Raw genomic sequence first — 13,799 nt, 5'->3', positions numbered from 1 at the left:
ATTAAGGTGTAGTAACCTTACATTACACGCAGTCTCCTTCACAGTGGACGTTAAATATCACCTGATGTAATTTGAAATGAGTAGGAAATTGTGCGCTGGCAACAAGACCAAATTTGCAAATGAATTTCCTCAATTGAGATTACGTATAGCAACATTGCCCCCTAGAGTGAAAATAAAGTTTTGTACCTTGGTAAAAACTCGTTTTTTTAGTCCACTGCTGCAATGTTACGAACGAAGAAAAACCACTGCAGGCTGTCTGTCACACCAAGCACTTTCGTGATAGCCTTGCACTATAACAAAGGCGCCAGGCTATCATGCATACCAGGTGCAATCAATCATTATTATCTATAGATCTAAACACGAGCTCATGCCCTTGACTTAATAACTAAGCCTATCTCACGCCTTGGCCCTTAACCATAACCGCTTAACCGTGACCTCGACCACCCCCGGGGGAGGGCTTCAAGGCTGCACTCACCTGTAGCTTCTTGTGGGTAACGAAGGAGGCGCTGAGCAGGGAGCCGGCCAGGAGGCCCAGGGCAATCACCACGTTCTGCGCTTGATTCAGCACGGCCAGAGAAGCGTTGGTCTTCCACTCGGCATCCTTCCCAGCATCACCGAGACAAAGACAAAGATCCCCGTATAGTCTTAACAGACTGTCGGGGCAAGTGCTGTTATCGAGCACCTACGAAGGCCGGCACAGCACACGAGGGGAGTGGGTGGCTAGCACCACACCCGGCCGCTTTTGTCTCCCCAGTGGCGATGCTTACACTCGGCACCAGGTACTCAAATGAGGCCGAGTCGACCTAGGGGATGCCCAGGACCTGTTCAGATAATCGTATTGGGCGTGAGCGGGAATCGAACTCGAGTCATCAGGTTCATAGCGCAGCGTGCTAACAACTACACTACCACTTCCCCAGAGCGACACAGACACACATTCGCACATTGCGTATTTCAGCAAGAAAACACTTTCACTTAGCGAATGTAAATATAAACATATAAAAGTGTTCTATTTTTGTCATCTCCTTCCATGAAGTGTATGTGTTTTTGTCGGTTATTATGATGATGATCATTGTTGTTGTTACCACTTCAAGAATGAAAAGGATATTTCATAAAGTGACATGCAGTCCACCTATGGCCAAATAATGTGATAATTTCAACTGGTAACGCACCACCGCCGCACAGTATTTCGCTCTCTCTCTAAAAGAGAGAGCGACCCAGGGGCGAGAAGAGGAACCACAGACAAGTGGGGAAGGCAGCATAAGCTAGATGGTGAGCTGATGCCAATTCCCCCCGCCCTCGCCCAAGCTCTGTAATCCTCTATATATGAAAGTGTTATTGGTCAATTAATGAGCGTTTACAAATCAGCAAGAATGTGCCCGATCTCGTTAGATTTAGGAAGCTATGCAGGGTTAAGTTTGCATAGTACTTGGTTGGCCAAGCACCACAATAAAATTGTTTTAGGCTGCAGGGCAATGCGGTGGGCAGAAAAAAATTGCGCTACTGTGCTTCTACAATCAACGAAAGTACACCCGACCTTCACAAACCCATAATAGCCACAGTAAAGTGTGGTCAAATAACCCCCACATGCCTCATGGCGTGGGGGAGGCCCTCATCCGGTGACAAAAGGCGGTACATGTTCATGACGTGCAGTGTAGTAGGCGTGGCTTTAAGGTGCCTACGCACCTGATATTCCACAATGGTCTGGTTGAATCTTTGTACTTCATAGCTCTCAGCATTGTAGTATTTCACCTGTAAGAAAAAATACAAACCTTCAGGTCAATGCCCTTTTGTTCAACCTTTTTTTAATTCCTCCAAGTTTGGGGGGGGGGGGGGTTTAAGTTAAAAGAGTTGTGAACAACTTTGTAAGATGAAGAAGAATCAAGGTAACACTAATCGTACTTCTGTATTTTTGTCCGAATGGTCACATACTTCCACATCGGATAATTGAGGTGGGAGTAAATAAAACGAGTTTAATAAAAAAAATTGTCATGTGATTAAAAAATAATTATATTTGTAACAATTTAATGCGTATAAAACATTTGCAATAGCCATAGGATGGGCTGGTACCAACCTGTTTCACAATAATGTCCTTCATAAAAAACACCCTCACCGTGCCTTGAGACTTTTTTCGGAGGATCGTGCATTCAGATATTTTAACAGCTCCTTTATAGTGACCTTTTAAGCGGAAGTACCCAGAGAAAGCCCACACTGAGGTCATGAACCCCACTTGCTGACCAACTCCTGACCAAATCCCAGCCCCAGCAAGGAGGCCAGGAGATGGAAGCCTCACGCACATGATCATTGCTGCGTATTTCCACGAACGCTGTAATAAGCATTTGCCACCAAACATAGATGACGGGGGTACAGCCACTGGGTGTAGGGATTGTCTGAAGACCCAGAAAATGTTTAGAGATATGTCTCAGAGACAATTTTTTTTATATATATATCATTGTAATTTGGAACCGGATGTTTCCTTCAACAAGGCAAGACTAAATGTTGATTATGTTGACGATGGAATCTTTAATAGACAGTAGCGCACATGGACACAAGTCGGCTCAGTACAGAGTTGGCAGGCAGTAGTAGCCAGTAGTTGTGTAGATTTAATAATGCACGCAAAACTCCTCTTACCTACGACAAAGTGGGGGGGGGGGCGAACTTCACCAATCAAATCTCCAATTTTCCCAATAACCACCAGGAGCCAGTCACTAGCAGGAGTCTCCCAACTCCAGCATGGCTGGGCCCCTGGTAGCTGAAGCTGCCACCTGCACCCGATTGGCAGCGGAGGTCCCTGCAGGGAGCGGTGGGCCCTGTTTAACACCCGAGTGTGGTCATCTGGGTCAGATCGCGCGTTGAAAATTTCTTCTCTCACAGGCTTTTGCTACGTGCTATACTGCAGGCATCTTCGCGAGTTGGAGAGTCCCACAGCTCTACAATTCGGCCTAACCCCTACAAGACCACGCGTGGATTACGAGTGGCTGCGATAACTTTCTTGCGCTAGAACTGCGCATTACCGTCTCGAAGTTGAGCAGCGAGTCCACAGCCTTGGACTTGGATTGGTTATCTTTGGTGTTCATCTCACGCCGGTACTTTGTCCTCCACTCCGTGATCGCGATCGTTATGCCTGGAGGGCCAATCGTCACCGGTATTGTTGTCAGCAGCGTTGTCACCATTATTTTGGTCACAGTCATCAGCAAATACGCTTCACAATCATTGACGAGCCGGGCGACGGTCCATTGAAAGATAAGCTTCAAACAAATTGACAAGTGGTTTGAAACCTTCATCATCAGTGCTGTTATTCACGATCACTCATGGCAGCACCAATCTCCCTTGATACTGCATTTGCAGTGGTGCACAAACGCAAATAACAAAAACCCAACAAATCCAACAATAAAACGTACCAAAAATAGGAATAATAATATATAACAGGTGAAATTTGGGGCAATGTTCTTCCTTCAGAGCAAGGGCCATTGCCCAAAACTTCGCCATTTTATTTTTATTTCCCTTTCGGGTCAGTGTTGTCGACAAACGTATTGAGTGTTTGTTACTTGAGAGCAAGCGAGGGAGGGCCCCCACCTCAGACCAGGAGTCTTGTTTTCAAAAGGCACTCGGATCAGAGTAAATACATCGAAACAAAACAACAGGATCAAGTGCAACAAACGTAAATGCCGCAAACAGCTCCTGGGGTGCAACCACCAATTAGTCGCTCTCTTGCGGGCGGTCGCCAAACTAATTACTCTTCTACTGCCAGTACCGTGGTTACAGTTCCCCTCTGAGCTTCACTCATTGAGCTCGTCCACCGATGGTCAAGCACTCTATCACACCGACCGTTTCATCCCATCCACACCGGGTTCACACAATGTCCTGCAGGTCACAAAGAGACTCTTATCCTTCTGCCCAAGCACCGCTTTACATCATGGAATTTCCTCCCAGGGTCTCTTTTCTTCAAGCTCTTATAACTTCACTTAATTCGTATCTATCAAAACTGTGATAGTGCTGGCTGTTGCTGGACACACGACGTTTTGGGCCTTAGCCTTGTGCTCAGCAACCGTGTTAAAATAAATCAATAAAAACCATTGTAAAAGGACTAAGAAGAACCCTGACTTGGCTTTTGAATTAATTCATAACCTTCTGCTGCTCGGCCATTATAAGACATTGTTCACGGTGGTGATAGCGAGGTCTTGGGTCTGTGTTAATGATGGTAGTGGTGAGGCCTTGGGTCTATGTTAATTGCTGGTGGTGCTCAGGTCTTGGGCTTGTGTTAATGCTGGTGGTGAGGTCTGGGGTCTGTGTTAATGGTGATAGTGGTCAGGCCTTGAGCCTGTGCTGGTAGCCACCCAGAGTGGGTGAGCCTCCACTCACCGAGATAGACGCACATGCAGACGAAGACAATGAGGCCGAACCAGGCGTTGAAGAACGTGACGAAGTAGATGATGGCGATCACGATGTCAACGATCGTGGGCAAAATGCTGAACACAATGTAGCTGCAGGGCCACAACGAATTACGCATTAAGAGATAACGCAATCGTTACGAGAGTTTATTCTGGGAGACTTCCTTATAGAATGAGGCTCACAACACACACGCATGGGATTGTGCATGTAAAAGCTGATTATTTACATTGTATGCAACTTGTAAGCAAATGCTATGCGCATGCTGCATTTCGATAACGGTGTAGAATGGAGATGGAACAAACTAGAAACAATATAGGCGAGATGAAAAAAAATACAAAAATAAATTATTGAATCCAATTTGTCAAATCGCTAAGCGGGAGAACCGTTACATGCGTAGGCTGGCATGCTCGCTCATCTCTCACACGCACACATCGGAAAAGCACGCGCACACACACCCACAATTGAGACACACATATACCGGAGAAGCATGCGCACACACGCACTTGACACACACCTGAGACACACACACACACACCTGAGACACACACACCTGAGACACACACACACCTTAGACACACACACCTGAGACACACACCTGAGACACACACACACCTGAGACACACACCTGAGACACACACACACCTGAGACACACACACACCTGAGACACAAACACACACACACCTGCGACAAAAACACACACCTGAGCCACACACACACACCTGAGACACACACACACACCTGAGACACACACACCTGGGAAACAAACACACACCTGAGACACAAAAACACACACCTGAGCCACACACACACCTGGGAAACAAACACACACCTGAGACACACACACACCTGAGCCACACACACACCTGAGAAACAAACACACACCTGAGACAAACACACCTGGGAAACAAACACACACCTGAGACACAAACACACACACCTGAGACACACACACACACCTGAGACACACACACACCTGAGACACACACACACCTGAGACACAAACACACACACCTGGCAAACAAACACACATACACTAGAGAAGCAAGTCCTGTCAATGAGCACCTATTAAGGCCAGCATGGCACACGGAAGGGTGGGTGGCCGGCACCACCATGCCCAGCCGCCTTCCTCTCCCCGGTGCTGATGACATTCACACGCCGCACAGGGTACTCATTTAAGACCCGAGTCCTCCTACGCACTTGAGGAACACGCACGCACGCACGCACCTGAGCAGGCTGTTGATGCTGCTGGTGCCGCGGTCGACGCTGCGCAGAACCTCGCCCGTCTTGCGGCCCAGGTGCCAGCGCAGCGACAGCGAGTGCAGGTGCTCAAAGAGCTGCACCTGCACCTCGCGGTTCGTGAACTGCTGCACGCGGATCCACACGAAGGTGCGCAAGTTGCTGATGAAGCCGGACGAGCCTGCTCCACGACACGCGGTGGGAGGGGTGGAGGCACGGAGACAAGAACGGGGAGGAAAGCTGTTATACCACTGCTGCTACTCCCTGCCCTCACCCCCCCAGCTATGACCAGGCCTACCTGGACTCCGATCACTACCCCCTATCACTACCCTTGTCACTACCCCTGCCTCGAAAACAGTGGTTCTTAACCTTTACTACAGCCTTGCACCCCTTTGGTTCTCAATCGATGAAAAATTTATAATGTTAATAAATACATAGAGTTTGATTAAACAAAGTAGTTGTATTCTTGGTTCTTTCGGTAAAGTCACGTTGAAGGGAAACAATAAAATAATAAAATATATGTGACTTTACAGAAAGAACCAAGAATATGAATCACTGCAATCACGAAAGCTTTAAATCAAAAGTAGTTGTACTTAGGTTCCCGTGCTTAATTTATGCTTTCGATGATTTACCTTCTAAAAAAATTTGGCATGTCACACACCCCAGGTTAAGAACCACTACTTTATCACTACCCCTGTCACTATCCCAACCCCTGTCACTACTCCTATCACTATCCCAATCCCTGTCACTACTCCTATCACTACCACTATCCCAACCCCTATCACTACATCTACCCCTATCACTACCTCTATCACTCCCCCCTACCCCAACCCCTCCTTAACCTCTCCTACTCATTCTCCTGTTACCATAACTACATTTGTAATAACCCCACTCTTTATCTCAATCACCGTTAATCCCACGTACAATTTTCTAATTTCTGTAAAGTGACTTCGAATAAGGCACTACATATCTCTTTGTAAGATAGCTACTCAGAAAGTTTGCAGTGGTTTCGATGGCGAAGCACGATGCCGACTGCAGTGGTTGATCGGTGGATAGGCCATACGAATGTGGAATTTCCACCACGAGCTTCAAGGCCAGATGCACCGACACACTGCACATTTCAGCAAGGGAATGAGTAGGGAGAGGAATTGTGGGTGCGACACCACACACACACACACACACCGTGTTCGACCGAATGGATTTCAGTGAATAGATTCGGTTCCCGAAGAAGCTTCCAGCACGTTGCGGCGAAATGTCAGATACTGTGCCGAGCAACACGCAACCTGAAAAGGCATCGGGCAGCTATAGCCGCCATGGGATGCCGTTGATACTTTCCACCTGCCAGATTTCAAAATATTCACATGCGACTCTTAACAGGAGCACGATCATCAACGTATTTGGATGTTCGTCGTCGGATGTTCGTCGTGGCATGTACAATGCCTCTCTCGAAATGTCTCCTTGCTGAGATGTGCAATGTGACCATGCTCATCGCTGTAGGTGGTCCTGCAACAGTGGTAGAAATTCCACATTCTCATGGCTAGGGTCAATCTATTCAAAAGTCAACCACTGCAGTAGGCATCTGCTTCATTGCCAAGTAAAAAAGATTTACTGAAGACCACTGACCAATGGGCGCACTGGACTCATCAGCAAGGAGAGGCCGGTTTAATAAACAATGGCGAGTTGCCCGGTGTTAAGGAGGCAAAAGGGTGAGACAAATAAGGTGAGGCCGTTCCACTTATTATTCTGCTTTTTTATTATTATTATTACCATCGTTGAAAACGTTTACCCAAAAGCCTACTTCGCAAACGAACCGGCAACTCGCTTAAAAACCAAAAAAACGACCGCTGAAAAGAGCTCGACAGCGAGGCCACGCTCAAGTGCACACGTACCCGCCCCTCCGCCCTGCAGAAACTTGAGCCCCACATAGGTGACCACAGTCCAGGCCACGGTGCTCCAGGGAGCCTCCTGCGTGAGGTCATTCACTGCATGATCCACCACGGGAAGAGACAAGGGGCAGCGTTGATTATGGTCGCCGTGAAAACGTGAATTCGTCCTTCCTCAATGGGTCTTTGCGGTGGGCAGGGTGGAGCAGTAGTAATAATTGTGCATTGCAGCAAAAAATGGCCTGGGTTCGATTTCTGACTCGAGCACCTTTCTGTGTGGAGCGTATACGGTTTACCCTCTGTTTTGCATGGGTTTCCTCTGGGTTCTTCAGTTTCCTCCCATGGCCACAAACATTACATTGCAATTGGTATTGGGCCCTTCTAGAAACTATTTTTGATTAAACTTTTTATTTTACCAGGTAAGGCCCACTGAGCTATATAGCTCTTTTTTAGAAGTGACCTGGCCACAAATGATAACTCAACTAAGTGGCTCATCACGTGGAAATTTATATCAGCCAAATACTCTAAATGCATGTTTCTAGGATGGAAAAAACGAACGACCCAGAGAAAAATCCACGTGACCATGGAGAGAGAGAGAGAGAACATGCTAACACAAAATATACAGGCGTCATGGCCAGGATCGAACCCACGACCTCCTGTATATCAGGCGAAGTAGTCAACATCTCCCCAAAGTGGTGCCCCAAAGGAATAGTCATTGGGCTTAGTGTGGCTTTATGGATAAATAACGAACAATAAGTGAAAATGGGACAAATCACACGCTTATGGGGTAGGAAGTAAAGTCCAATGTGCCATTGTTTTTAAAAGGCGGCCTGTTGGCTCAAATGTCGGCACACATAGAGCTGGCACCGCTGAGGTGCTGGGTTTGAATCTGGGCAGGCACCCATTGGTTAAATATGGCTCTCAAGTGGAGCCGGTTGCTGGTCGCACTCGGCTTGGTTGCCAATGACTGCACACACACGTAAACAAAAATGTTTGTAAAATTTAGCCATGTACTCAATTTGTATGAATTGTAAATCTGGCAAATTTCAAACATCAGTTTGTGACGAACATTCCAAATACTGCTTATGGGGCAGGGTGGGTGGGAAAATTCTGCCCGATAAGCGTGGATAAGAGGTCATCTGAGGTTTCAGTAGTTCTCTGGTATCTCATTTTTGCTGTTTGGTCGACAACATGAGGGTGACGAATTGCTTATGCGAGAGTTGCAAACGGACCACTGGTCTCATGATATTGGGAGGGAAAGGCAAACATTTACAAAAAGCATTCCTAAGTAGATGCAACGCCTTACATACTGCCTTACAACCACCGGTGAACAGTGACCTATTTTTGACACATGCATGCGTGCATTAGCGACAGAGCGCTATAAATACTTGGAGGCTCGATTTCAAGTTCATATTTGTTGGCCGACTGTGTGAAGGGAATGAATAAATGATGTGAATAACATAGGGTACTTATTCTAGTGTTGGTGAATATTCATTTCCATCAGGTTTTTTTGTTGGTGGTCAAAACACAATACATCCAAAATAACTAGACAAAGCATTCCCTGCTGTGGGTGTCTCCGTGTCATCTTGAATCCTGACCACTGGCCACCATCCCCTGCGACCGATACATCCTTACCCTCGCCCACTTACTTTACATTGCAAATCACGATGTTGGGGTGAAGATTAAATTCGCAAAACCGATTCTTGTTTTACCGAGGTTCCACGAACCAGCCAACAGAGTAGGTGTAAGTCAAATACAACTGTGATTACACATTAGCACCCATCACCCCACTGCTGGCAGAGTAACTTAGCTATTTATTATTGTTTAATCTTCGTGACTTGCTAACCTTTTCCCTATTTTGCACTGCTATCGTTTTTTTTTGTATTGTTTTTGTTTTTTTGGGGGGGGAGCAGGCCACGCACCGATGTTCTTGTAGTAGAGCGGCACGAACACATTTACAACGCGCTCGCCCGCCAGCATGACCAGGCAGAGCAGCACGGCGAGCTGCAGACGCACGCTGCCCCGCGGCCACATGTACGGCACCAGCAGGCGCACCTTCTTGCGGAAGTCGGTCCACGCGGAGGCGTTCGGCGCCGCTCGCGCCGCACCAGCGTCCCCCAGCAGGGGCTGCAAATGGAAAAGCGTTCCCGTTGATTTTTCGTTGGAACGAAATCGCTGACGGAAATAGGTTGCGCGTTGTACGCGTCAACCGGCGATACGCCGGTTGACCTGTCGACACGTGACCGGATGATATTGGAGGGGGGCCACCAGTGGACGGGGGCCGCTGGGCGGTCACGTGGTATAAAAGAGCTCTCGGGAGCCTTCGGGAAAGGGCCAGAGAGATCTAGAAGGTGGGCGGGGCGAGGGGCGGAGACAGCCCCAGCCCAGGCCGATATAACGGGGGCCCCCCCCGTGAGGGGCTCGGGGTTCTTCGGGTTGCTGGTGAAGAAGATCCACGTCGGGTTAAAGAAGCCTCGAGCCACGCGCTCTGGGTCCCAGCTCGTGGTCCGGGCCGGGATAGCGAACCGTGTCTAGTTCTGCCGTAGCGTGGCTAGATGGGCGTTCAACAACCGAGTGTAGGTTACGTTATGTTGTGTGTTGAGTTGGTGGAATAAATAGTGTTGCTCCCAAGACAACGTCTGCGACTCAGTTGGACTCACTACACATGTAATGGGTTGTCACGTAACTAATCACAATGGAATCCAGCCATGCCGTTTGAACGTTCACACATTTACATTGGCTTGATCATTACTCAAATTGAACTGCAATCTTACAAAATCCGTGAGTTTTGTAATTAATAATCGATTCCGTAAAAAAATTAAGAAAACTCAACAATCGAGCAAACCTATCTGCAATACCAAACAAAGATGCAATGACGCTGCATTGGCAGCGGTGCACAAGCACAATTAACAAAAACTCGTCACATTTGCCAATAACACATTCATCACAGTTCTCTTCTGTTAAGGGTCACTTTTAGTGAGTGATTTCCTGCTCAAATGAGCATTGAGGCGGTGCTCATCTCCAGTTTAAAGTCCTGAGGCAGTGGTAGAAATTCCACATTCCTACGGTGGAAGAAAGTCTATCCACAGGACTGCATCTGCTTATTCTCCCCAAAAGTGGTACCTATTTTATCGACCTCACAGTGAAGAATGATGGGCTCGGTCAACCCCCAAACAAGATTTTGAACTCGCGACCTTCCGATCGCGAGCAGCTCGCTCCACTACAGAGCCGCATGGCCGGTGGCAGTATCCCTGATGAACACGTGGAGCGTTCGCGATCTGCGCTGCCAAGATTCAGGTGAGAAGGAGTGAAGAGTCGTGATGGGTGAAGAGGAGCAACGAGTGAAGGGGAGCGACAAATAAAGGGCAACAGCGAGTGTAGAGGAGCGACAAATGAAGAGGAGCGACGGGTGAAGAGCAGTGACGGGTGAAGAGGAGCGACGAGTGGAGGCCCTCACCCTCGCCTGTTCCACGTCCCGCTCGCCCTCATTGATGAGCACGGAGTAGGGTCGGGGGGGCAACCCCGGCGCCCGCAGCCCCAGGATGAAGAGCGCCAGGCCGCACACGAAGCGGGACAGCCACAGCCCAAAGTCAACCTGCATGACACAGGCCGACCGCATGCCGTCAGTCATCCAGCACACGTACCAAAGCAACGGAACGAAACTATCAAGATACAATTTGGCCATGGCCACAGCAGCGCAAAGCCAAACTGCAAGACACACGTCATCCAAAGTCAGAATTTCACGTTACACTTACCAATGTTAGAAGAGAAACACAGTACAATTTGGCGACAACACCCAGGGTCCAAAGTCAGTCGGATTCAAGACACCATCCATACACTGGTCATATAATACTCTCACCAACGTTACAAATCAGTTACAATACAATTTGGCTGTGTTGTAACAGTGGCACAGGTAGTTGACATCACAGCGAGTGCCATAATGGCATTCCTGACAGTAACTATAAAGGCAGACAGCCTAGGTACACAGCCTAAGTGTGTATCTCTGAGATAATTCCCTTGTTTCTCGGGTTGCATCTTCTTTGGGAAAGCAAGCCAGGGAGAGGGAGTTGCGAACATCACGGTCAGCGGAGATGAACTGGCCACATTTTCTCAACTCCTTGATTGGCGATCTAAATAAAATAATGGCCACACATTTAGTTATTTGAGCTGGTGGTCTGCTTAAGACCGAGAGCCTTTGAACATGCAACACACCTTTGTAAACATCGCACACCTCTGTGTGTTGTTAACGCTGTAGCCGAATTAAGCAGATGAAAAATCAAACTTACACAACTTTATTTTATAGAGCAGGTAATGTTGGCATCTGTGCATCGAGTTCAATCTTGAGTGGCCATCAAAAAATATCATTTGTTTTTGATACAACACCCTTGATGCTGGAGTATGTCAGAGTGCTTTACATCGTATCGCATATAAAACATTTCAAAGGGCTCCCTCAACGGCAGCTGTACCTATGGGCACAAGGTGACTCGGCACCTGGCCCACAAACGGTCGTTAGTCTGCCAATTAAACTATTTTTATTTTATCTTACCAGGTAAGGCCCAGTGAGCTACGTAGCTCTTTTTCAGAAGCGACCTGGCCACAAACGATAGCTCAACGAAGTGGACAGCTCAAGCACATGGACATTTATAGCAGCCAAATTACTCTGAACACGTTTCTAAATGTCGAGCGAAGAACCGGAGGGGGCGATGATTGCTCAGGATTACTCTTTGGTTCTTTCGGTAAAGTCACGTAGAAAGAAAATAAATTAAATAATAGAATACGACGTTTCGATTGCAACACAAGCAACCGTCATCAGGTAGAACTAAATTTGAGAAAGAGACAAAACACAGACACGGAGACACAGACAGACACACAAGCAGAGAGAGACAACACAGAGAGAGACACACAACATAGATACACAGAGACCCAATGCCTCTCTGTCGAGGCCGTAAATAGAGAGAGGGGGGGTTGCTCAGGATATTCACATAACATGACCGTCTTGAGCTAGCTTGAGCTGACTCGCTTGTCCGAGAGGCAAGGAATAAATAATCATGCAGACACTCGCCTTGTTTCATGTAAAGTAGGGGCGTAACGATAATTGTTCAGATTAAAATCGATTCTTGCTCTCACAATGCAAGCCTTGAATCATGAGAGTGAAAATCGATTTCTGTAGTATCAACTTGTACGTGGACGTATGTAGCCACTAGAAGCGTCACAATGCAATGTGATCAATGCAATTTTTGTAACGTGCAGTGCTTTGAGTACCTCGTAGAAAGGTGCTTTATAAATGTAATTTACTATTTTACGATGTATACAAATATGTTATGATTGCATAGACTCGTGGAACTGAATCGTGCTGTGAAGGCTATTTAAAAGAATAAAATTAATAGAGGTTAACTCAGCCCACCATTTTAACACGTGACCAATATTATCCAGAGGTTTTTTTTTTTGGCTAGATCGTAAGAATATAAATGTGTCATGAAACCCACCACCAACCGACACAGCCAATTATGAAGGTTTGCCATGGAAACCAAAACGTACCAATTAGTTGCAAGCACAGCACACCGGCGTATTGGAGAGTAAATCCACAACATTTTAAATTCGAACACATGTCGTGGGGTTTACAAACCAACCCAAAAAAAACCTGTATTCAGCCCATCGTGCCTCCATGGTCTACAAAATAAAGTACCGTAAAGCAAAATAAATAAAGTAAAATAAAGACGTCAACAGTGATTGTCCTAGGGACGTGGAATATATACTAGTCATTCAAGGTCACCAGCAGGCATGACCACCATCCTACACTTATTTGAGCAAATATATATTTTTTCATATTACAACAAAACGGGAGCCCAATAAAACATGCCGAAAGGTTCCAACGAGAGGGTTACTGCGACAATTCCTGTCCCCATGGCGGAGCCAGGATTTTCAGGTAGGGGGTCCAACCCCTCCAACAATGAAAAATGAATGGAGTTGTTAGTAAGTAAGGACTTGTCCCTTGTTTTTTATTCGACGCGTGTGCGGCGATGGCGCAGCCATCGATCGAGGGTCGAATTCGAACCGCGTTGTGTGATGATCGGCATCGCGCTCGCTGAAGGTGTTGATGCCTTCAGGGAAGTCGTGCTCTGTATACGCAACTGCGCACAATTATGTGAGTCACTTATAACTGCTTTGCCGTTACTTATTGCCAATTATGGACTCTAACTATTGCCCTATCATCTCATAGAGTCCCTGGCACGTAATACTATGCTACACAGTGGCAGTGGGGGTCGCAAAATGCCGATGTATTACTAATA

At 47.1% G+C, this 13,799-nt stretch overlaps 1 protein-coding gene across 3 annotated transcripts in view; it reads right to left on the bottom strand.

Moving 5' to 3' along the window:
• The window catches only part of ABCB6 (ATP binding cassette subfamily B member 6 (LAN blood group)), a 45,329-nt gene that overhangs the window by 20,292 nt on the left and 11,238 nt on the right, over positions 1-13,799 (bottom strand). For all 3 annotated transcript variants that reach the window (XM_076068138.1, XM_032957135.2, XM_032957134.2), the window contains exons 4-11: positions 10,967-11,104; positions 9,432-9,636; positions 7,516-7,608; positions 5,615-5,807; positions 4,360-4,481; positions 3,012-3,121; positions 1,684-1,749; positions 476-601 (exon numbers count right to left, since the gene is read on the bottom strand). In XM_076068138.1, coding sequence (XP_075924253.1) covers positions 476-601; positions 1,684-1,749; positions 3,012-3,121; positions 4,360-4,481; positions 5,615-5,807; positions 7,516-7,608; positions 9,432-9,636; positions 10,967-11,104 — 1,053 coding nt within the window. The remainder of the gene's footprint in view (positions 1-475; positions 602-1,683; positions 1,750-3,011; positions 3,122-4,359; positions 4,482-5,614; positions 5,808-7,515; positions 7,609-9,431; positions 9,637-10,966; positions 11,105-13,799) is intronic.

This window comes from Petromyzon marinus, chromosome 19, assembly GCF_048934315.1.
Source record: "Petromyzon marinus isolate PM22_M1 ecotype Great Lakes invasive population chromosome 19, UKy_Petmar_22M1.pri1.0, whole genome shotgun sequence".
Lineage (NCBI taxonomy): Eukaryota > Metazoa > Chordata > Hyperoartia > Petromyzontiformes > Petromyzontidae > Petromyzon > Petromyzon marinus.
Note: the sequence above shows the minus strand (reverse complement) of the source record. Positions and strands in the feature narration are given on the sequence as shown.